General features: G+C 44.9%; 1 protein-coding gene across 1 annotated transcript in view; it reads left to right on the top strand.

Moving 5' to 3' along the window:
- Positions 1 to 16,396, top strand: part of RAD51AP2 (RAD51 associated protein 2) — a 198,998-nt gene extending 182,602 nt beyond the window's left edge. The window contains exon 5 of the mRNA XM_056564241.1: positions 15,732 to 16,396. Coding sequence (XP_056420216.1) covers positions 15,732 to 15,850 — 119 coding nt within the window. The 3' untranslated portion in view covers positions 15,851 to 16,396. The remainder of the gene's footprint in view (positions 1 to 15,731) is intronic.
- Positions 16,397 to 22,315: the final 5,919 nt, after the last annotated feature.

Here is a 22,315-nt window from a genome sequence, read left to right as displayed (position 1 = left end):
TTGCTGCTGAACTTTGAAGCCCTCTGGTGTCTTCCAAAAGTAAAATTACGTCAATTTTATGATGCAAACATAAAGTAGACATATTGTATTTGTGAATAAAAATTTTTTTTATTTGGAATATCCATTTTCCTTACAAGCAGAGAGCTTCAAAGTTAGAAAAATGCTAAATTTTAAATTTTTTCATCAAATTTTGGCATTTTTCACTAAGAAACGATGCAAATATCGACAAAATTTTACCAATAACATAAAGTAGAATATGTCAAGAAAAAACAATCTCGGAATCAGAATGATAGGTGAAAGCATCCCAGAGTTATTAATGTTTAAAGTGACAGTGGTCAGATGTACAAAAAACGCTCCGGTCCTAAGGTATAAAATGGCCTGGTCCTTAAGGGGTTAAAGGAGCGCAACCTCTGGATTCGGATAAAAGCTTGGTTTATTGGATAAGATGCAACGCACAAACATATAAGCGTTTCTCGCCCGGACTGGGCTCTTCTTCAGGCATAATGTCATTTCTTCTGAGTAAGAACATACCCCATATGTGGATGTAAAGTGCTCTGCAGGCGCACTACAGGGCTCAGAATAGAGTGCCATTGGGCTTTTGGAGAGAAAATTTGTCCGGAAATGATGGCCACGTGGGTTTACAAAGCCCCCATGGTGCCAGAACAACGGACCCCCCCCCCCACATGTGACCCCATTTTGGAAACTACACCCCTCACATAAAAGGGGTACAGTGAGCATTTACACCCCACAGCTGTCATATTAGGATTTTAGTGAAAAAAATCTCATTTTTTATTTTCATGTCCAACTTTTGTGAAAATTCATCAAACACCTGTTTAGTTTTAATGCTCACTGTACCCCTTGTTTGTTCCTTGATGGGTGTAGTTCCCAAAATAGTGTGCCATGTATTTAGGGGCTTCCTAAATGCAACATGCCCCCCAAAAAAACAAATTTGCTTTCCAAAAGCCAAATGTGACTCCTTCTTTTCTCAGCATTATAGTGTGCCAGCACAGCACTTGCCGCCCACACTTGGGGTATTTCCATAAAATACTCCTACTACTCTTTGTAAAAATGTAAAATTTGAGGAACAACCAGCATTTTAGTGAAATTTTTTTTTTTATTTACACATCCGGCTTTAACAAAAAGTTATCAAACACCTGTGGGGTTTTAAGGCCCACTGTACCCCTTGTTATGTTCCTTGAGGGGTGTAGTTTTCAAAATAGTATGCCATGTGGTTTTTTTTTTGCTATTCTGTCACCATAGGGGCTTCCTAAATGCGACATGCCCCCCAAAAACCATATCAGCAAAATTCACTCTCCAAAATCCCATTGTCACTCTCCAAAATCCCATTGTGCCTGCAGAACAATTTACATCCACATATGAGGTATTTCCTTACTTGAGAGAAATTGGGTTACCTCTTTTGCCTCTTGTAAAAATAAAAAAATAAATGACTCTACAAGAAATTAAGATTTTGAATTTTATCCTTCACTTTGCTGCTATTCATGTGAAACAACCAAAGGGTTAACAAACTTTCTGAATGTCATTTTGAATACTTTCAGGGGTGCAGTTTTTATAATGGGTGTTACACAGCTGGATGTGGATCCTCTAACCTGTGTGGCTGATGACTCGGACCGTATCGGGGAGCGGAGTCTAGGCGAAGTACTGAAGGATAAGGCAGTGGCGTAGTCATACGCAGCAGAAGCTCAGGGCAAGCGGGAAAGGTGCAAAGTCAGATAACGTAGCGGGAAGGTCTGGATACACAGATAAGGCAAACAGGCAAAATGGGCGCTTTATCTCAGGCTAGTGGCACTGAAGATCCGGCAGGGAAGAGGGGGAGGTGCAAGAGTTTATAGACAAGTGTCAGGTGTGTAACATAATTATGGGTGCACTGGCCCTTTAAACTTCAGAGCTCCGGCGCATGCGCGCCCTAGGGGAAGGGGACACGTGTGCTGGAGCTGAGAAGCTGCAGCGGAGGAGTCAGAGGAGCACAATGCTTAACAGTACCCCCCCCCCTTTGGTCTCCCCCTCCTTTTTCGGTTCAGGAATTTCCTGAGAAGGTCCTGGTCCAGAATGTTTTCCTGTGGCTCCCAAGACCTCTACTCCGGACCGAATCCTTCCCAATCCACAAGAAAAAAGCGTTTTCCTCTGACAAATTTGGAGTCCAAGATCTCCTTAACAACCCAGATGGAAGAACCACCCAGATTGTAGAAGGTGAGAAGTCCTTTTGAGAAAAACGGTTTTAGATGGCTGGGTTCAAGAGGGAAACATGGAAGGAATTTGAGATCTGGATTGAGGAGGGCAGATTGAGGGAATAGGCCACAGGATTAAGTCTCTTCTTGACTTTATAGGGACTCAAATAACAAATTTGGGATATATTTAGTTGATAGCCAGACTTTGTCACCAGGAGAAAATTCAGGAGGTGGAGGTCTTTTCTTGTCCTCTTGGAATTTCATGCGAGAAGTAGCATGTAGAACAGAGCAATGTGTCTTCTGCCAGATGGAAGAAAAATTCCCAAATTCCGCACTTGTTCATCAACTGCAGGAACTCCAGAGGAAGAAGATAAGGGGTGAGGAGGACGAGGGTGAAGTACCAGTGGAATCGGAATCTTTATGATTGTAGGAAAACTCTGCCCAGGGAAGCAGATCAACCCAGTCGTCTTGACGCTCAGAAATGAAATGGTGTAGATAGTCTCCTAGGATCTGATTCACCCTCTCAACCTGTCCATTGGATTGAGGGTGGTAAGCCGAGGAAAAATCCAGCTTAAATTAAAGAGTTGAGCATAGGGCCTGCCAGAACTTAGAGACGAATTGGACTCCACGGTCAGATACTGTATGGGAAGGGAGTCCATGTAAAAGTAAGATATGCTGAAGAAAAAGCTTTGCAAGCTGTGGTGCTGAAGGAAGTCCGGGTAACGGTACAAATGAGCCATTTTAGAAAATTGATCTACTACCACCCAGATGACCGTATTGCCACAAGAAGATGGAAGGTCGGTAATGAAGTCCATGGCAATATTGGTCCAGGGAAGCTCTGGAACCGGCAAGGGCTGAAGAAGTCCTGCTGGTTTGGAATGAGGGGTCTTGTCCCAAGCACATACTGAGCAGGACCAGACAAAATCAACGTCATCCCATTTTAAGGTAGGCCACCAGTATTGTCTGGAGATGAGCTGTAGGGATTTACGAATACCGGCATGACCATCCAGAAGAGAGGAATGTCCCCATTTCAAGACTCAGAGCTTTATACGGGGTGATACAGAGCCTTCCAAGAGGTGATGCCATTCTTCTAAAGCCAACTTGATGGCCAAGAGCTCGCGATCTCCGATGGTATAATTTTTTTCCGCAGGGGAGAAGGTTTTAGAGAAAAATCAGCATGTTAAAGTTTTCCCCTTAGTAGACTTTTGTGTTAAAACTGCACCTGCTCCAACTGAAGAAGCATCCACTTCCAAGATAAACTGTTTGCTAGGATCGGGTATAGACAGAACAGGAGCAGCTGTGAAGGCAGACTTTAACTGTTTGAATGCTTCTTCAGCCTCAGGAGTCCAGAGTTTTTGGTTAGCAGTCTTCTTGGTGAGCGCAACAATGGGAGCTACCAGAGTGGAGTAGTGAGGAATGAATTGCCGATAGTAATTGGCAAAGCCGAGGAAGCGCTGAAGAACTGTCCAGAAAAGGGAGGCAGTTCTTTTCAAAAGTACATTTATCCAGTTTAGCATAGAGATGATTTTCACGGAGATGCTGCAACACTTAGCGGAGGTGAAAGTGGGCGAGTAAATGAGTATGTCATCCAAGTAAACAACGACACAGGAGTACAGGAAAATATCATTCACGAACTCCTGGAAGACTGCAGTCTGAATGGCATCACTAGATATTCGAAATGTCGGTCATGAGTAGTGATGAGCGGCTTTGACCATATTCGAATTTGCAATATTTTGCGAATATATTGACGAATATTCGTCCTATATTTGCGAATTTTGCGTATTCGTTATATTCGCATATGTGAATATTTGCATATTCGCGTATTCGAGGAAGAAAACAGTGAGGGGGTGGGCAACTTTACTATTGGTTGCTAGGGATGTTGTTGATAACCACTGACAAGTGTATTTGCATCATTCAAGTGAAAAGAAGGAATATGCCAATATTCACATATGCGAATATACGCATATGCCAATATTCACATATTCAAATATGCGCATATGTGAATATTCACATATGAGAATATGCGGGAAAAATTTAATATTTGTAATTTCAAATATATAGCAAATATATTCGCAATATTCGTGAATTCGCTAATTTGCGATAAAAATTTGAAATGCGAATATTCGCGCCCAACACTTTTTTTTCCATGAAGAAGAAGCCGGCTCCGGCAGGGGAAGAGGACTTCCTGATAAACCCCTTCTGAAGGTTCTCCTGGAAGTAATTAGACATGGCCGGAGTCTCTGGGACAGACAATGGGTAAATTCTGCCCCTGGGAGGAGTGGTACCAGGCAAGAAGTCAATAGGACAACCGTAGGGACGATGTGGAGACAAAACTTCAGCTTGCTTTTCACTAAAGACATCAGCAAAGTCCTGCAGGAATGAAGGCAACCCGGGCAGAGGACAAGAAGATAAAGGTTCCAACGTTGACAAACATATTTGAATACAGTGGTTGTTGCACTGCGGACCCCAGCGAAGAATTTCTCCAGTTTTCCAATCCAGCTGCGGGGTATGGAGCTGCAACCAAGGTAGGCCAAGAAAGATAGGAGAAGTACAATGAGGTAGTACATAGAAGGACAAGTTCTCCTTATGCAAGAGTCTGACCTGCATAGACAACGGTTCTGTGCGATATAGCACGGCACAGTCCAGTTTCTCTCCATTGACCGTAGAAATGTACAGAGGCTTTAACAGGCGGGACACAGGCAGATGATACCAATGTACTAAGGAGGCATCAATGAAGTTTCCCGCTGAGCCAGAGTCCAGAAAGGCTAGAACGAAGATGATCTCTTTGGAGGGTAGAAAAAGCTGAACCATCAAATTTAAGCATGAAGAGATTGTATTCACACCTAGGGAAACCTCTCCCACAAACCCTAGGTGCAAGCGTTTCCCTGTGACTGTGGATGCAGAGGACAATCCTTGAGGAAGTGATCTGCACTGGTGCTGTATAGGCAGAGATTCTCATTTCGTCGGCGAGTTCTTTCCTGCAGGGTCAGGCGAAACCGATCCACCTGCATAGCCTCCACTGCGGGAGGCAACGTAGAAGGTTGCGCGGGTTGCTGAAAAACAGGTGCCAGATGAGGAAAGCGCAGAGGTCGTGCAGACTCCCTTTCCTGGCATAGTTCCTCATGTTGCTCAGAGAAACGGATATCAATCCGTGATGCAAACTGTATTAGTTCATTCAGGTTAGAAGGCAATTCCCGGGCAGCGAGGAAATCCTTGATATGACTTGATAATCCTCTCTTAAAGGTAGCGCAAAGAGCTTCATTATTCCATGATAACTCTGATGCCAGGGTAAGAAATGGTATGGCATACTCACCCACAGAGGAGTTGCCCTGAGATAGACTCAGCAATGCCGACTCAGCGGAGGAAGCTCGGGCAAGTTCTTTGAATACACCACAAAATTCCGATAGGAATGCCTGGAGATTAGTAGTGAGAGGATCACTGCGATCCCAAAGCGGAGTTGCCCAGGCCAAAGCACTTCCAGTTAAGAGACTGATGACGAAGGCCACCTTTGCTCGTTCTGTAGGAAACTGTTCCGCCATGAGTTTTATGTGCATGGAACAATGAGCTACAAAACCAAGACAGGACTTGGGATCCCCCTCATATTTCTCTGAAAGAGACAAGCGGAGTTTTGATCCGGAAATGACTGCAGGGGCGGGATGCAAGACTGGAGCAGGAGGCTGTGGCGGTTGTTGTTAAGCAGTGAGTAACTGCTGCATCATGGTGGACAACTGGCTCAACTGCTGTGCCTGCTGGGCCAACTGCTGTGACTGGAGTGCCACGATTGAAGCGAGATCCGGATAATCAGGCAGCGGGACCCCAACAGGATATATGGCCGGATCTTGCTGTTACGGAGCTGGATGTGGATCCTCTAACCTGTGTGGCTGATGACTCGGACCGTATCGGGGAGCGGAGTTTAAGGTGCCACTGATCTTCACCAGAGCCCGCCACAAGGCAGGATGGCTTGCTGCGGCAGGCGACACCCAGGTCGCTAACCCCGACATGGCTCAACCACACATGTAGCTGGGCAAGGCGAGGTACCGAAGGATAACACAGTAGCGTAGTCAGATGTAGCAGAAGGTCAGGGCAGGTGGCAAAGGTGCAAAGTCAAATAACGTAACGTAGCAAAATGGAACGCTTAATCTCAGGCTAGTGGCACTGAAGATCCGGCAGGGAAGAGGGAGGGAGGTGTGTAACATAATTATGGACACACTGGCCCTTTAAATTTCAGAGCTCCGGCCCTTGCGGAGGAGTCAGAGGAGCATGGTAAGTGACGGCTGGGACTCGCATGTGGGCGCGTCCCGCAATGCGAATCCCAGCCCCGCCGACAGCAGGTACAAAGCGCTCGCAGCCGGCTTCTGCGGCGAAATCTCCTCAAATCCACTTCTAATGTCTTCAAAAAGTAAAAACATGTCAACTTTATGATGCCAACATTAAGTAGACATATTGTATATGTGAATCAATATATAATTTATTTGAGATGTTCATTTTCCTTATAAGTAGAGAGTTTCAAAGTTATAAAAATGCAAAATTTTCAAATTTTTCACAACATTTTGGAATTTTTCACCAAGAAATGATGCAAGTATCGCCGTTAACTTACCACTCACATAAAGTAGAATATGTCATGAAAAAACATTCTCAGAATCAAAATGAAAAGTAAAAGCATCCCAGAGTTATTAATACATAAAGTGACAGTGGTCAGAATTGCAAAATGTGGGCTGAGTCCCTAAGGGGTTAATAAGGTAAAAAGCTAGGAGAAGATCAAAAGCAAAGTTGAAAATAATTGTTACGCCGAGCGCTCCGGGTCCCCGCTCCTCCCCGGAGCGCTCGCAGCGTTCTCTCATTCGCAGCGCCCCGGTCAGACCTGCTGACCGGGTGCGCTGCGATATTACTCCCAGCCGGGATGCGATTCGCGATGCGGGACGCGCCCGCTCGCGATGCGCATCTCGGCTCCCGTACCTGACCCGTTCCCCGTCTGTGTTGTCCCGGCGCGCGCGGCCCCGCTCCTTAGGGCGCGCGCGCGCCGGGTCTCTGCCATTTAAAGGGCCTAATCAGTATTCTCACCTGTGCACTCCCTATTTATACCTCACTTCCCCTGCACTCCCTCGCCGGATCTTGTTGCCATTGTGCCAGTGAAAGCGTTTCCTTGTGTGTTCCTAGCCTGTGTTCCAGACCTCCTGCCGTTCCCCCTGACTACGATCCTTGCTGCCTGCCCTGACCTTCTGCTACGTCCGACCTTGCTCTTGTCTACTCCCTTGTACCGCGCCTATCTTCAGCAGTCAGAGAGGTTGAGCCGTTGCTGGTGGATACGACCTGGTTGCTACCGCCGCTGCAAGACCATCCCGCTTTGCGGCGGGCTCTGGTGAATACCAGTAGCAACTTAGAACCGGTCCACCAGCACGGTCCACGCCAATCCCTCTCTGGCACAGAGGATCCACCTCCAGCCAGCCGAATCGTGACAGTAGATCCGGCCATGGATCCCGCTGAAGTCCCACTGCCAGTTGTCGCCGACCTCACCACGGTGGTCGCCCAGCAGTCGCAACAGATAGCGCAACAAGGCCACCAGCTGTCTCAACTGACCGTGATGCTACAGCAGCTAATACCACAACTCCAGCAACAATCTCCGCCAGCTCCTGCACCTCCTCCGCAGCGAGTGGCCGCTTCCGGCCTACGATTATCCTTGCCGGATAAATTTGATGGGGACTCTAAGTTTTGCCGTGGCTTTCTTTCGCAATGTTCCCTGCACTTGGAGATGATGTCAGACCAGTTTCCTACTGAAAGGTCTAAGGTGGCCTTCGTAGTCAGCCTTCTGTCTGGGAAAGCTCTGTCATGGGCCAAACCGCTCTGGGACCGCAATGACCCCGTCACTGCCTCTGTACACTCCTTCTTCACGGAGATTCGAAGTGTCTTTGAGGAACCTGCCCGAGCCTCTTCTGCTGAGACTGCCCTGCCGAACCTGGTCCAGGGTAATTCTTCTGTTGGCGAGTATGCCATCCAATTCCGTACTCTTGCCTCCGAATTATCCTGGAATAATGAGGCCCTCTGCGCGACCTTTAAAAAAGGCCTATCCAGCAACATTAAAGATGTGCTGGCCGCACGAGAAATTCCTGCTAACCTGCATGAACTTATTCATCTGGCCACCCGCATTGACATGCGTTTTTCCGAAAGGCGTCAGGAGCTCCGCCAGGATATGGACTTTGTTCGCACGAGGTGTTTTCTCTCCCCGGCTCCTCTCTCCTCTGGTCCTCTGCAATCCGTTCCTGTGCCTCCCGCCGTGGAGGCTATGCAAGTTGACCGGTCTCGTTTGACACCTCAAGAGAGGACACGACACCGCATGGAAAATCTGTGCCTGTACTGTGCCGGTACCGAACACTTCTTGAAGGATTGTCCTATCCGTCCTCCCCGCCTGGAAAGACGTACGCTGACTCCGCACAGAGTTGAGACAGTTCTTGATGTCAACTCTGCTTCTCCACGCCTTACTGTGCCTGTGCGGATATCTTCTTCTACCTTCTCCTTCTCTACTATGGCCTTCTTGGATTCCGGATCTGCAGGAAATTTTATTTTGGCCTCTCTCATCAACAGGTTCAACATCCCGGTGACCAGTCTCGCCAGACCCCTCTACATCAATTCTGTTAACAATGAAAGATTGGACTGTACCGTGCGTTACCGCACGGAACCTCTCCTAATGTGCATCGGACCTCATCACGAAAAAATTGCATTTTTGGTCCTCTCCAACTGCACTTCCGAAATTCTTCTTGGATTACCGTGGCTTCAACGCCATTCCCCAACCCTTGATTGGTCCACAGGAGAAATCAAGAATTGGGGTACTTCTTGTCTCAAGGACTGTCTTAAACCGGTTTCCAGTACTCCCTGCCGTGACCCTGTGGTTCCCCCTGTAACCGGTCTTCCTAAGGCTTATATGGACTATGCTGACGTGTTCTGCAAAAAGCAAGCTGAGACTTTACCTCCTCACAGGCCTTATGACTGTCCTATTGACCTCCTCCCGGGCACTACTCCACCCCGGGGCAGAATCTATCCTCTGTCTGCTCCAGAGACTCTTGCCATGTCAGAGTACATCCAGGAAAATTTAAAAAAGGGGTTTATCCGCAAATCCTCCTCTCCTGCCGGAGCTGGATTTTTTTTTGTGTCCAAAAAAGATGGCTCCCTACGTCCTTGCATTGATTACCGCGGACTTAATAAAATCACAGTAAAGAACCGCTACCCCCTACCTCTTATCTCGGAACTCTTTGATCGCCTACAAGGTGCCCACATCTTTACCAAACTGGACTTAAGAGGTGCTTATAATCTCATCCACATCAGGGAGGGGGACGAATGGAAGACTGCATTTAACACCAGAGATGGACACTTTGAGTATCTGGTCATGCCCTTTGGCCTGTGCAACGCCCCTGCCGTCTTCCAAGACTTTGTTAATGAAATTTTTCGTGATCTCTTATATTCCTGTGTTGTGGTTTATCTGGACGATATTCTGATTTTTTCTGCCAACTTAGAAGAACACCGCCAGCATGTCTGCATGGTTCTTCAGAGACTTCGAGACAATCAACTTTATGCCAAAATGGAGAAATGTCTCTTTGAATGTCAATCTCTTCCTTTCCTAGGATACTTGGTTTCTGGCCAGGGACTACAAATGGACCCAGATAAGCTAGCTGCTGTATTAGATTGGCCACGCCCCTCCGGACTCCGTGCTATCCAACGTTTTTTGGGGTTCGCCAATTATTACAGACAATTTATTCCACACTTTTCCACTATTGTGGCTCCTATCGTGGCTTTAACCAAGAAAAATGCCAATCCCAAGTCCTGGTCTCCCCAAGCGGAAGACGCATTTAAACATCTCAAGTCTGCTTTTTCTTCTGCTCCCGTGCTCTCCAGACCTGACCCATCTAAACCCTTTCTATTGGAGGTAGATGCCTCCTCAGTGGGAGCTGGAGCTGTCCTTCTACAAAAAAATTCTTCCGGGCATGCTGTTACTTGTGGTTTTTTTTTTTCTAGGACCTTCTCTCCGGCGGAGAGAAACTACTCCATCGGGGATCGAGAACTACTGCCCATTAAATTGGCGCTTGAGGAATGGAGGCATCTGCTGGAGGGATCAAAATTTCCAGTTATCATATACACTGATCACAAGAATCTCTCCTATCTCCAGTCTGCCCAACGGCTGAACCCTCGCCAGGCCAGGTGGTCGTTGTTCTTTGCCCGTTTTAACTTTGAAATTCATTTTCGCCCTGCCGACAAGAACATTAGGGCCGATGCCCTCTCTCGTTCCTCGGATGCCTCGGAAGTAGAGCTCTCTCCGCAACACATCATTCCTCCTGACTGTCTGATCTCCTCTTCTCCAGCCTCCATCAGGCAAACTCCTCCAGGGAAGACATTCGTTTCTCCACGCCAGCGTCTCGGGATTCTCAAATGGGGACACTCCTCCCACCTCGCAGGCCATGCGGGCATCAAAAAATCCTTGCAACTCATCTCTCGTTTTTATTGGTGGCCGACTCTGGAGACGGATGTTGTTGATTTTGTGCGGGCCTGTACTGTCTGTGCCCGGGATAAGACTCCTCGCCAGAAGCCTGCTGGTCTCCTTCATCCTCTGCCTGTCCCCGAACAGCCTTGGTCACTGATTGGTATGGACTTTATCACAGACTTACCCCCATCCCGTGGCAACACAGTTGTTTGGGTGGTCGTTGATCGATTTTCCAAGATGGCACATTTTATTCCTCTTCCTGGTCTTCCTTCAGCGCCTCAGTTGGCAAAACAATTTTTTGTACACATTTTTCGTCTTCACGGTTTGCCCACGCAGATCGTCTCGGATAGAGGCATCCAATTCGTGTCTAAATTCTGGAGGGCCCTCTGTAAACAGCTCAAGATTAAACTAAACTTCTCTTCTTCTTATCATCCCCAATCCAATGGGCAAGTAGAAAGAATTAATCAGGTCCTGGGTGACTATTTACGGCATTTTGTTTCCTCCCGCCAGGATGACTGGGCAGATCTTCTACCATGGGCCGAATTCTCATACAACTTCAGAATCTCCGAGTCTTCTGCTAAGTCCCCATTTTTCGTGGTGTACGGCCGTCACCCTCTTCCCCCCCTCCCTACCCCCTTGCCCTCTGGTTTGCCCGCTGTGGATGAAGTGACTCGTGATCTTTCCACCATATGGAAAGAGACCCAAAATTCTCTTTTACAGGCTTCATCCCGGATGAAAAGATTTGCCGATAAGAAAAGAAGAACTCCCCCCATTTTTGCTCCCGGAGACAAGGTATGGCTCTCCGCTAAATATGTCCGCTTTCGTGTCCCCAGTTACAAACTGGGACCACGCTATCTTGGTCCTTTCAAAGTCTTGTGCCAGATTAACCCTGTCTCTTACAAACTCCTTCTTCCTCCTTCTCTTCGTATTCCCAATGCCTTCCATGTCTCTCTCCTTAAACCACTCATGATTAACCGCTTCTCTCCCAAACTTGTTTCTCCCACTCCTGTTTCCGGTTCTTCTGACGTCTTCTCCGTGAAGGAGATTCTGGCCTCCAAGACGGTCAGAGGAAAAAAAAAAGGTTTGGTGGATTGGGAGGGCTATGGCCCAGAAGAGAGATCCTGGGAACCTGAGGACAACATCCTGGACAAAAGTCTTATCCTCAGGTTCTCAGGCTCCAAAAAGAGGGGGAGACCCAAGGGGGGGGTACTGTTACGCCGAGCGCTCCGGGTCCCCGCTCCTCCCCGGAGCGCTCGCAGCGTTCTCTCATTCGCAGCGCCCCGGTCAGACCTGCTGACCGGGTGCGCTGCGATATTACTCCCAGCCGGGATGCGATTCGCGATGCGGGACGCGCCCGCTCGCGATGCGCATCTCGGCTCCCGTACCTGACCCGTTCCCCGTCTGTGTTGTCCCGGCGCGCGCGGCCCCGCTCCTTAGGGCGCGCGCGCGCCGGGTCTCTGCCATTTAAAGGGCCGCTGCGCCACTGATTGGCGCAGCAGGCCTAATCAGTATTCTCACCTGTGCACTCCCTATTTATACCTCACTTCCCCTGCACTCCCTCGCCGGATCTTGTTGCCATTGTACCAGTGAAAGCGTTTCCTTGTGTGTTCCTAGCCTGTGTTCCAGACCTCCTGCCGTTGCCCCTGACTACGATCCTTGCTGCCTGCCCTGACCTTCTGCTACGTCCGACCTTGCTCTTGTCTACTCCCTTGTACCGCGCCTATCTTCAGCAGTCAGAGAGGTTGAGCCGTTGCTGGTGGATACGACCTGGTTGCTACCGCCGCTGCAAGACCATCCCGCTTTGCGGCGGGCTCTGGTGAATACCAGTAGCAACTTAGAACCGGTCCACCAGCACGGTCCACGCCAATCCCTCTCTGGCACAGAGGATCCACCTCCAGCCAGCCGAATCGTGACAATAATATAGGAAAATTGTATAAAAATTGGTGTACATGGAATGATTAAGTCTTTTTTATTTTTTCCCTCTGTCGTGTAGGGAAGAGGGTGAAAAAAAGGGAGGTAAAAAGAATGGATTTGTATAAATTTTATTTAAAAAAATTGTAATATGGGAATGAAAAAAAAAATGTAAAGCATACCTGTCATATCACAGAAAAACAGTAATTCTTATATATGTTACTCAATAGGTCATGCAGATGCTTTACATGTCTTATGTATTTGGCTCACAAATCCCTCTGTTCTGCTGCTCACTCATTCTGACATCCACTGCTCAGGATGGGGCATGTCCAAGGCAAGCACTAAGCCTGCCGTCACTCACCATGCATTCACTTCCTTCTTGGGTCTGCTGTGCTGTGCTTGGTCTCTTCATCCGATCAATGCATGCTGCTCTGTAACCCCCTCCTCTCTGCTATCAGTTTGATGGACAGTAGTAAGCACAGAGGAATGCTAGTCCCGCCCTTACTTCCTGGACTTTGTCTCAGTCTGTGCTGAGACATGTTCTGGATGGTACGGGTCCCCTAGTGGTATTTTTTTTTTATAAGCCATGCTTTCTACACAGTATATTAAAAAGGTTAATGTGTTGCCAACATGTACAACATATAAAAGGTTTTTGAGTCTGACAGTGCCCCTTTTAGCATTTTATTAGTGTTTCTTATTATAGTGTCCCTTTTAGGACTGCTCCATTTACAAGCTGGAAAGATCTGATCATAACTCACAGATCTTTTCACCAGAATCTGAGTGTCATTTCCAGAAGCCTGCACTCAGAGTATTGATCGGAGAGGCTGTTGCTTGCAAATGCAAAATACAATTATTTTCTGTGTCTTTACTGATGCATTATACTCTCGTAGATTTTTTTTAAATTATTTTTTTTTACCTTCTACCATCTTTGTGTAATTCAGACCATAAAGCTATGAAGAAGTATACATCTAATAAACAGGTGAATCACTTTTCTTCACCTTTCCACCTTTCACCTTGGACAATGCCCCAGTGGACAGAGAAACATTACATTTAACTGGACTGCACCACTAGGTTTATGTTGCAAATAATCACCTTATTTCTTAGCAGGCAACTTTTTTTTTTTTTCCAATACAATCCTTAAACAATTTATAGAGGGCCTATGTGTCCCAAAACTTTCATTATACCTTAATTCCTTCCTTCCTTCCCCTTGATTGCAGAACAGTATAATATCTTTCTGACTCTCTCTCAATCTGCTAAGCTCCTTTGTGCAGATAATATGCAAATCAGTAAATGAATTGACAACTGGGTGGTTCCTAGTCCATAATTATAAAGGCACGTAAACCTGAACTCCATTACTACTCTTTTTTATTGGCCAACAAATACAAATAGTGTCAGAGCAGCTCCTGCATGATCTCTGGTACTATTTGTGTGGATAGTATAATAAAATAACAGAGTGATTTTTGTTTGCGCCTCTTTATCAGTGGCAGCCGGAGACCACTCAGTTGTTGACCTATTAATTAATTTTCGTATTAGCCATGAAAATTAACGGGTCAGATACATATGGACCAAAAAGAAATGATCTGCAATCATAAGGCATGGAGGAAAATCATGTAATAATGTCAGTGACATTTTTGGGGGATATACCAGGTCGACTTTACATACTGACATCTAAAGGGGATCACATAATTGCCCAAACTGGATGTGCAACTTATTATTCATATAATGGCCCTTATTTACTAAGAGTGGAGTGTTTATTTGTGGGTTTTAATTCCTTACAATTTATTTTCCACCGTATTTACTAAGCTTTCCCTACATTTTCTACTTTCCCTAAATTTTTGCTTTTTTTTTTACACATGCTCAGATCTGTCGGGTTTTTCTCATCTCAAATCCACCACATTTTCTGTGGAAACCTTAGTAAATATGTTGGATTTTTGTGAAAATGTTGGGAACACGCCCCTTTTCGGTGACCATGTCCCCTTTTCCCAAAAGACACGCCCCTTTCGCAGGTTTTCTTAGCAAAATGGAGAGTTAGTCGGGTTTTTTTCAATTCTGGCGCAAATTTTGCTGCAGACAGAATTTCTGGCACAATGCACCAGAATCTGGCACACAACCCGGCAAAACATCTCGGATTTGCAATTGTAAAGAAGGGCCAATATATCCAATCTGCATTTAAAAAAACTTTGACATTTTGCCTAGTAATAAACTTGGGACCTTCATGTCAGCACACAGCTCATTTCCCGGTTCTCAATAAAATTTTACCTTTTCACTATAAAAGTTTCTCTGATGGCCAGGGAGTGGTGCACGATGCTGTACACTTTCCCGCCTTTAAAATAACGATTGCAGCGGGTCTCAGGAATAAGACTTGATCAAATCATAACTTTTGACATATTTTTGAATAATAGTAACTATTTACCATATTTTTGATGTTATAATCTGCACTAAGAGTGCTCGTTTGAAACAAGTAACTTATGGCCCACAATAATGCTACAAGAAGCAGTTGACCCCTGTGATACAATATAAGGAGATACTATGCCCCTACAGCAATGTCCCCCAACCTGTAGTTTCCCAGCTGTTGCAAAACATCAATTTTCAACAACTGGAGAGTAATAGGTTGGAGAATTCTGTTCTACTTGAAGGCTAAGATAGAAAGGGTCAATACTTTGGGGGCCATGTACCACTACAGGGACCCAGCCTTTGCATGTCTCGAAATCACAGAAAAAGGGTCCCAAGGGAGGGAATCGGCACCTGGAGGGTGGTCCCACGAATGATGATGATTTTTCTTCTTTCGTGTGTTGCAGTGGAGTACCACTAAGCATTACATCTGTATGTTGCTAGCATGGATTAAAACCCTCACCCAATAAATTGTTTGTCTGTTTGCAAAAAGAAAAAAAAAAAGAAATTTTACATAATTTTTATGACTTCAACAGCAGGAAACATTTTCCCTGCAAAACAAATAGTGACATATTGGAATTAGCTGAAGTCATTGATTTGATTTATCATAAAATAATGAAATGTAAATCTTTATTCCCAGCTGGTCATCTGTCTCTCAAATGGAGGTTGTCAGGCTGAACAATACTCAGCACTCTTATTTATCTATTATTGCATGAAAATGAGAATATCATTACTGAGCTGCGCCTCACGATAAGACACTTTTATCTTCTCCCCAGCAGTGACATTTTCTCATGGGATCGGAAGAGTGACACCACTCAAGACACGCACAGGTCCTCTTAGGATTGGCCTGTCAAAGAAAGCAAAGATTAAACAGCTTCATCCTTATCTCCAATAGAAGATTCATATTCCAGAGATGGCATAAATAGATTGTTTTACTCTATTACTATTGTTCAAAGAAATACGTCCTATTGGAAAGACATGTTGAATGTAGGATGATTTACAGGTGTTTAGATGTTTTAAATAAATGATTTAATTAAATTAAATGTGGAAACTGTTCTTGTTTCTTTGTTTCTAGACATATCTTAAAGACAACAGCCAAGAACGCAGTCAAGGTTTTTGAAGTCCATATTATCTCTGTAAATGCTCCGATCAATTTTATTTGTGATGTTTACACAGGGAAAACATATCAGTTCTCTTTAAGCATTTAAGCAGATTTCTTACCAACAGCACCTTTTACCTGTCCACAGCAGGGGTGACGCGTATCAAATTGGCGGAGGTCTCACCACTTTGGGTCCTATTTTACTAACCAGTCCTCAATAGGGTGACCTCTGTTATTTTGATCTGTGTGGGTCCCAGCAGGCCCAGATCCTACAATGTAGTTAATATTTGTATTGTGTTACAAGTTGTTGTAGATTAACATCATAAGTTGTCATTTATCTCACTATTAAAAAAAAATTCTGTTTTAATTCTTGTATGTTTTATTTTCTAAATTAAGCAGTATGCAGAAACATTCATCGTCAAAATTCTTTAAGAGTGTTTTTGCATTTATTTTTGTTCTTGGTGAAATGACTGCAGAACAAGCAGCATACTATGGAATTGTCTGGTAGCCACAGGTGGGGTAGGGAAATACCTTATCACTTTGTGATGCCAGGGCACCTATTAGCCTATTCACGGTCTGAGGTTGGACAGCTTCTACACCGACGTCAGATTACGGATAACTGTCTTTACTAAGAAGGGTGCAGATGGTATATTTAAGAGTATGCTGCAGAGTGAGAGGATGCAGCGCAGGGGCGGACTGAAAGGCCGGTCCATTCGGCCATAGTCCGAAAGCCCGGCCGGGTAAAGGGCCCGCTGCAGCTGCTGAGGATTCAGGACACTTGTCCTGGATCCCCAGTCAGACAAGCACTACTTTCAGGTGATGTCTTTCTATACAATTATCACTGGGCTACGAATCATTAGCAGAGACAGACAGCAGCGAAGGGATGAAGAGGTCCTGATTGTTGGCTCCACCCCCAGCACAGGAGGAGGATGGGCCGAGAGATGACAGGCCTCCAGGAACACAGAGCGGGTGATTCATGTAAGGTAAGTGATGTCCCTGTGTGCTGCCTCTCTCCTCTCTGATCAGCACTATATCCTGGGGCTGGGTGATGTGTATAGTAGCAGCCCAATGGGGTCACTTTCCCTTCTCCAGTATCCACAGGTCACCAACAGGTCACATTACCAGAACAATATTGGGGAAAAATCACGGCAACATTTTTTTTCGAAATTGCTGTAAAACTGTGCCATTTTTGCCACGATTTTTCAAACAAATTGTTCTGGTAATGTGATCTGTTGGTGACATGTGGACACTGGAGGAGGGAAAGTGACCCCACTGGGGTGACAGCATGTGAACACACTGCTTGTTTATTTATCATTAACACCTTAAGGGTACATTCCCACACGGCGTATTTGCTGCGTATTTGCTGCTGCGTATTTTATTTTCTCTGTTGAAGTCAATGGGTAGGAAAATATGCAGCACCAAATACGCAGCAAATACGCAGCAAAATATGCCACGTGGGAATACACCCTAAGGGTACATTCACATGTACAGGGTCTGCTGCATAATTTTTCTACATATTTTGTGCAGCTGACTTTGCAACCCATTAGCTTCAATAGGTTGCAAAATCAGCTGCAGAAAATATACAGCAGATCCTGTGAATGTACCCCAAGTGCAGTGGACAGATCTGCAGTGTATTTTACGCTGCGGATCTGCCAGCAATGGACCCTACAGTGCTGCCTCCATCTGTGTCTGCTCATAGCGGCAATCCACCGCTACGAGCAGACACGCTTTGAGGTGCATGTTCGCCTCGCGCATGTGCAGTATACTCGCACACATCGCAGCCGCTCCTCCTGTTCCCTGAGCTAGGCCGAGAGCAGCTGCCATGTGTGGGAGTATACTGCACATGCGTGCGTATCCTTCGGATCCGTCCATGTAAATGAGCCCTAAAAACACAAGGCATACATGTACGCACAGTGCCTGCTCCCACTTCCACTCCCTCGGCTAATGCCAGACATCACCAATCAGGCTGATGTCCGAATAGGGGTGGGGCAGAGGTGTGACTGGGGGCCCTTGCTTTATTTTTTCCGGGGGCCCTGAGTGTTGTCAGTCCGCCCCTCATGCAGCGCAACCCCTTGGGAGCCCTGTTGCCTTGCTTGGACTTGTGGTGCTTTCACCCAATAAATTGATACTGACTTGAGAGATTTGGAGAATGATCCTGGTAGCTAGGGTTCTGTCAAGGTCTTGTAGCTTCCTCTGCCAGGTTATGAACTTCCACTGTGTGGGTTATCCTTGCAGAATGACCAGATAAAAGGAGATTTGATCTGGATCTTCTCTTAGAGCACACAACACACCTTACACCTTTACCACACTTTGCTCAGTAGTGAACTGGGTCAGTATCTACCCCCACTACACTATATAGACAAGAATTTAGGGGTTTCTCATTGGCAGGCAGGGTCAAATGGGGGTACACTCTCTGCCTAACCCTTTAAGGACTCAGCCCATTTGGGCCTTCATTTTTTTTTTATAACTTTATTTTTACGCTTTCGTTTTTTCCTCCTTGCCTTCTAAAAATCAGAACTCTCTTATATTTTTATCCAAAGATTAGTATGAGGGCTTTTTTTTTGCATGACCAGTTGTCCTTTGTAATGGCATCACTCATTTTAACATAAAATGTATGGCACAACCCAAAAAATACTATGTGTGGGGAAATTGATAAGAACAGCAATTTTGCTAATTTTGGAAGGTTTCGTTTTCATGCTGTACACTTTACAGTAAAATAGACATGTTTTCTTTATTCTGAGGGTCAATACGATTAAAATGATACCCATGATTACATACTTTTATATTATTATACAGCTAGAAAAAGGCAAAAAAACGCGAACTTTTTAACCAAATGAATGCGTTTAAAATTCCTCTATTTTGCTGACCTATAACTTTTTAATTTTTCCATATGAGCGGCTGTATGAGGGCTCATTTTTTGCACCCAGATCTGTACTTTTTTTTATTATACCACACTTGCATATATAAAACTTTTAATACATTTTTAATCAATTTTATTTGGAATAAAATGTTATAAAAAAAGCAGCAATTTTGGACTTTTTTTTTACGTTCACCGTACGAGATAATTAAAATGATATTTTAATAGTTAGGATATTTAAGCAGGCGGCGATACCAAATATGTTTATTAAAAAAAAGTTTACACTTTTTGGGGGGGAAATGGGGAAAAACAGACAATTTATATAACAGAGCTGGATGTGGATCCTCTAACCTGTGTGGCTGATGACTCGGACTGTATCAGGGAGCAGAGTCTAAGGTGCCACTGGTCTTCACCAGAGCCCGCCACAAGGCAGGATGGGCTTGCTGCAGCAGGCGACACCCAGGTCACTACCCCCGTCACGGCTAGACCACACAGGTAGCTGGGCAAGGCATGGTACCGAAGGATAAGGCAGTAGCATAGTCAAATGTAGCAGAAGGTCAAGGCAGGCGGCAAAGGTGCAGAGTCTAATAACGGAAGGTCTGGAAACACAGGTAAGGCTAACAGGCTATAAGGGTCGCTTAATCTCAGGCTAGGGGCACTGAAGATCCAGCAGGGAAGTGTGGGAGGTGCAGGGACTTATAATGTAGTGTCAGGTGCAAACACTAATTATGGGCGCACTGGCCCTTTAAATTTCAGAGCTCCGGCGTGTGCATCCCCGTCTCCTAGGGCGCACGCACGCCAGAGCTCTGGAATTTAACCCCTTAAGGACCCAGCCATTTTACACCTCAGGACCCGGCCATTTTTTGCACATCTGACCACTGTCACTTTAAACATTAATAACTCTGGAATGCTTTTAGTTATCATTCTGATTCCAAGATTGTTTTTTCGTGACATATTCTACTTTAACTTAATGGTAAAATTTTTTGGTAACTTGCATCCTTTCTTGGTGAAAAATCCCAAAATTTGATGAAAAATTTGAAAATTTTGCATTTTTCTACCTTTGAAGCTCTCTGCTTGTAAGGAAAATGGATATTCCAAATATTATTTTTTTTTATTCACATATACAATATGTCTACTTTATGTTTGCATCATAAAATTTACGTGTTTTTACTTTTGGAAGACCCCAGAGGGCTTCAAAGTTCAGCAGCAATTTTCCAATTTTTCACAAAATTTCCAAAGTCACAATTTTTCAGGGACCAATTCAGGTTTGAAGTGGATTTGAAGGGTCTTCATCTTAGAAATGCCCCACAAATGACCCCATTATAAAAACTACACCCCCCAAAGTATTCAAAATGACATTCAGTCAGCATTTTAACCCTTTAGGTGTTTCACAGGAATAGCAGCAAAATGAAGGAGAAAATTCACAATCTTCATTTTTTACACTCGCATGTTCTTGTAGACCCAATTTTTGAATTTTTACAAGGGGTAAAAGGAGAAAATTTATACTTGTATTTGTAGCCCAATACAAGCACATACCTCATATGTCTATGTAAAGTGTTCGGCGGGCGCAGTAGAGGGCTCAGAAGCGAAGGAGCGACAAGGGGATTTTGGAGAGTACGTTTTTCTGAAATGGTTTTTGGGGGGCATATTGCATTTAGGAAGCCCCTATGGTGCCAGAACCACAAAATAACCCCACATGGCATACCATTTTGGAAACTAGACCCCTTAAGGAACGTAACAAGGAATTAAGTGAGCCTTAATACCCCACAGGGGTTTCACGACTTTTCCATATGTAAATTTTTTTTATTTTTTTTTCACTAAAATGTGTGTTTCCCCCCAAATTTCACATTTTTGCAAGGGTTAATAGCAGTAAATACCCCACAAAATTTGTAACCCCATCTCTTCTGAGTATGGAGGTACCCATTAAGTTCCCCTTAAGTGCACTACGGGCGAACTACAATGCTCAGAAGAGAAGGAGTAATATTTGGCTTTTTGAGAGCAAATTTTGCTAGGGGGGCATGTCGCATTTAGGAAGCCCCTATGGTGCCAGAACAACAAAATAACCCCACATGGCATACCATTTTGGAATCTAGACCCCTTGAGGAACGTAACAAGGAATTAAGTGAGCCTTAATACCCCACAGGGGTTTCACAACTTTTCCATATGTAAATTTTTTTTATTTTTTTTTCACTAAAATGTATGTTTCCCCGCAAATTTCAAATTTTTGCAAGGGTTAATAGCAGTAAATACCGCACAAAATTTGTAACCCCATCTCTTCTGAGTATGGAGGTACCCCATAAGTTCCCCTTAAGTGCACTACGGGCGAACTACAATGCTCAAAAGAGAAGGAGTAATATTTGGCTTTTTGAGAGCAAATTTTGCTAGGGGGGCATGTCGCATTTAGGAAGCCCCTATGGTGCCAGAACAACAAAATAACCCCACATGGCATACCATTTTGGAAACTAGACCCCTTGAGGAACGTAACAAGGAATTAAGTGAGCCTTAATACCCCACAGGGGTTTCACGACTTTTCCATATGTAAAATTTTTTTATTTTTTTTTTCACTAAAATGTGTGTTTCCCCCAAAATTTCACATTTTTGCAAGGGTTAATAGCAGTAAATACCCCCCAAAATTTGTAACCCCATCTCTTCTGAGTATGGAGGTACCCCATAAGTGGACGTCAAGTGCACTGCAGGAGTGCCACAATACTCAGAAGAGAAGGAGTCACATTTGCAAACTTTGCTGAAATGGGGGGGGACATGTCGCATTTGGGAAGCCCCTATGGTGCCAGGACAGCAAAAAAAAAAACACATGGCATCACATTTTGGAAACTAGACCCCTTGAGGAACGTAACTAGGGGTAAAGTAAGCCTTAATACCCCACAGGGGTTTCACGACTTTTGCATATGTAAAATAAAAAAATAAAAATTTCACAAAAATGTGGGTTTTCCCCCAAATTTTTAATTTTTACAAGGGTTAATAGCAGAAAAGACACGCCAAAATTTGTAATTACATTTCTTTGGAATAAGGACATACCTTAATTTTTTATGATTTTTGCTCCGCGGGTGCACACCAGGTCTTGGAGTGGGAAGTCAGTCAGGGGCCTTGAGCTTATTATAGCAGCCAGGATGTGGGATCCCCCCTCAAGGAGCATTAATGGAGGGGAGCACTGAGCCCTAAAATAGGGGAACACTATGAGGGACAACGGGCCGTAACTGGGGTAGACAGGTGGGGTACAGAGGCCCGTAATATGGGGTACAGTGGGCCAGAAAACTATAAATCATAAAATAATAAAACGGGATATGTTCCCAGAATGATGACCCAGAGCATAGCCAAAACTAAAAAAAATATGCCCACCCCAAACCCTATGCTCTGAGTCATCATTCTGGGAACGTGATGTGTGT

This window comes from Hyla sarda, chromosome 3 (genome assembly GCF_029499605.1).
Source record: "Hyla sarda isolate aHylSar1 chromosome 3, aHylSar1.hap1, whole genome shotgun sequence".
NCBI classification, from domain to species: Eukaryota; Metazoa; Chordata; class Amphibia; order Anura; family Hylidae; genus Hyla; species Hyla sarda.
This window is presented reverse-complemented; position numbering and strand designations above follow the sequence as displayed.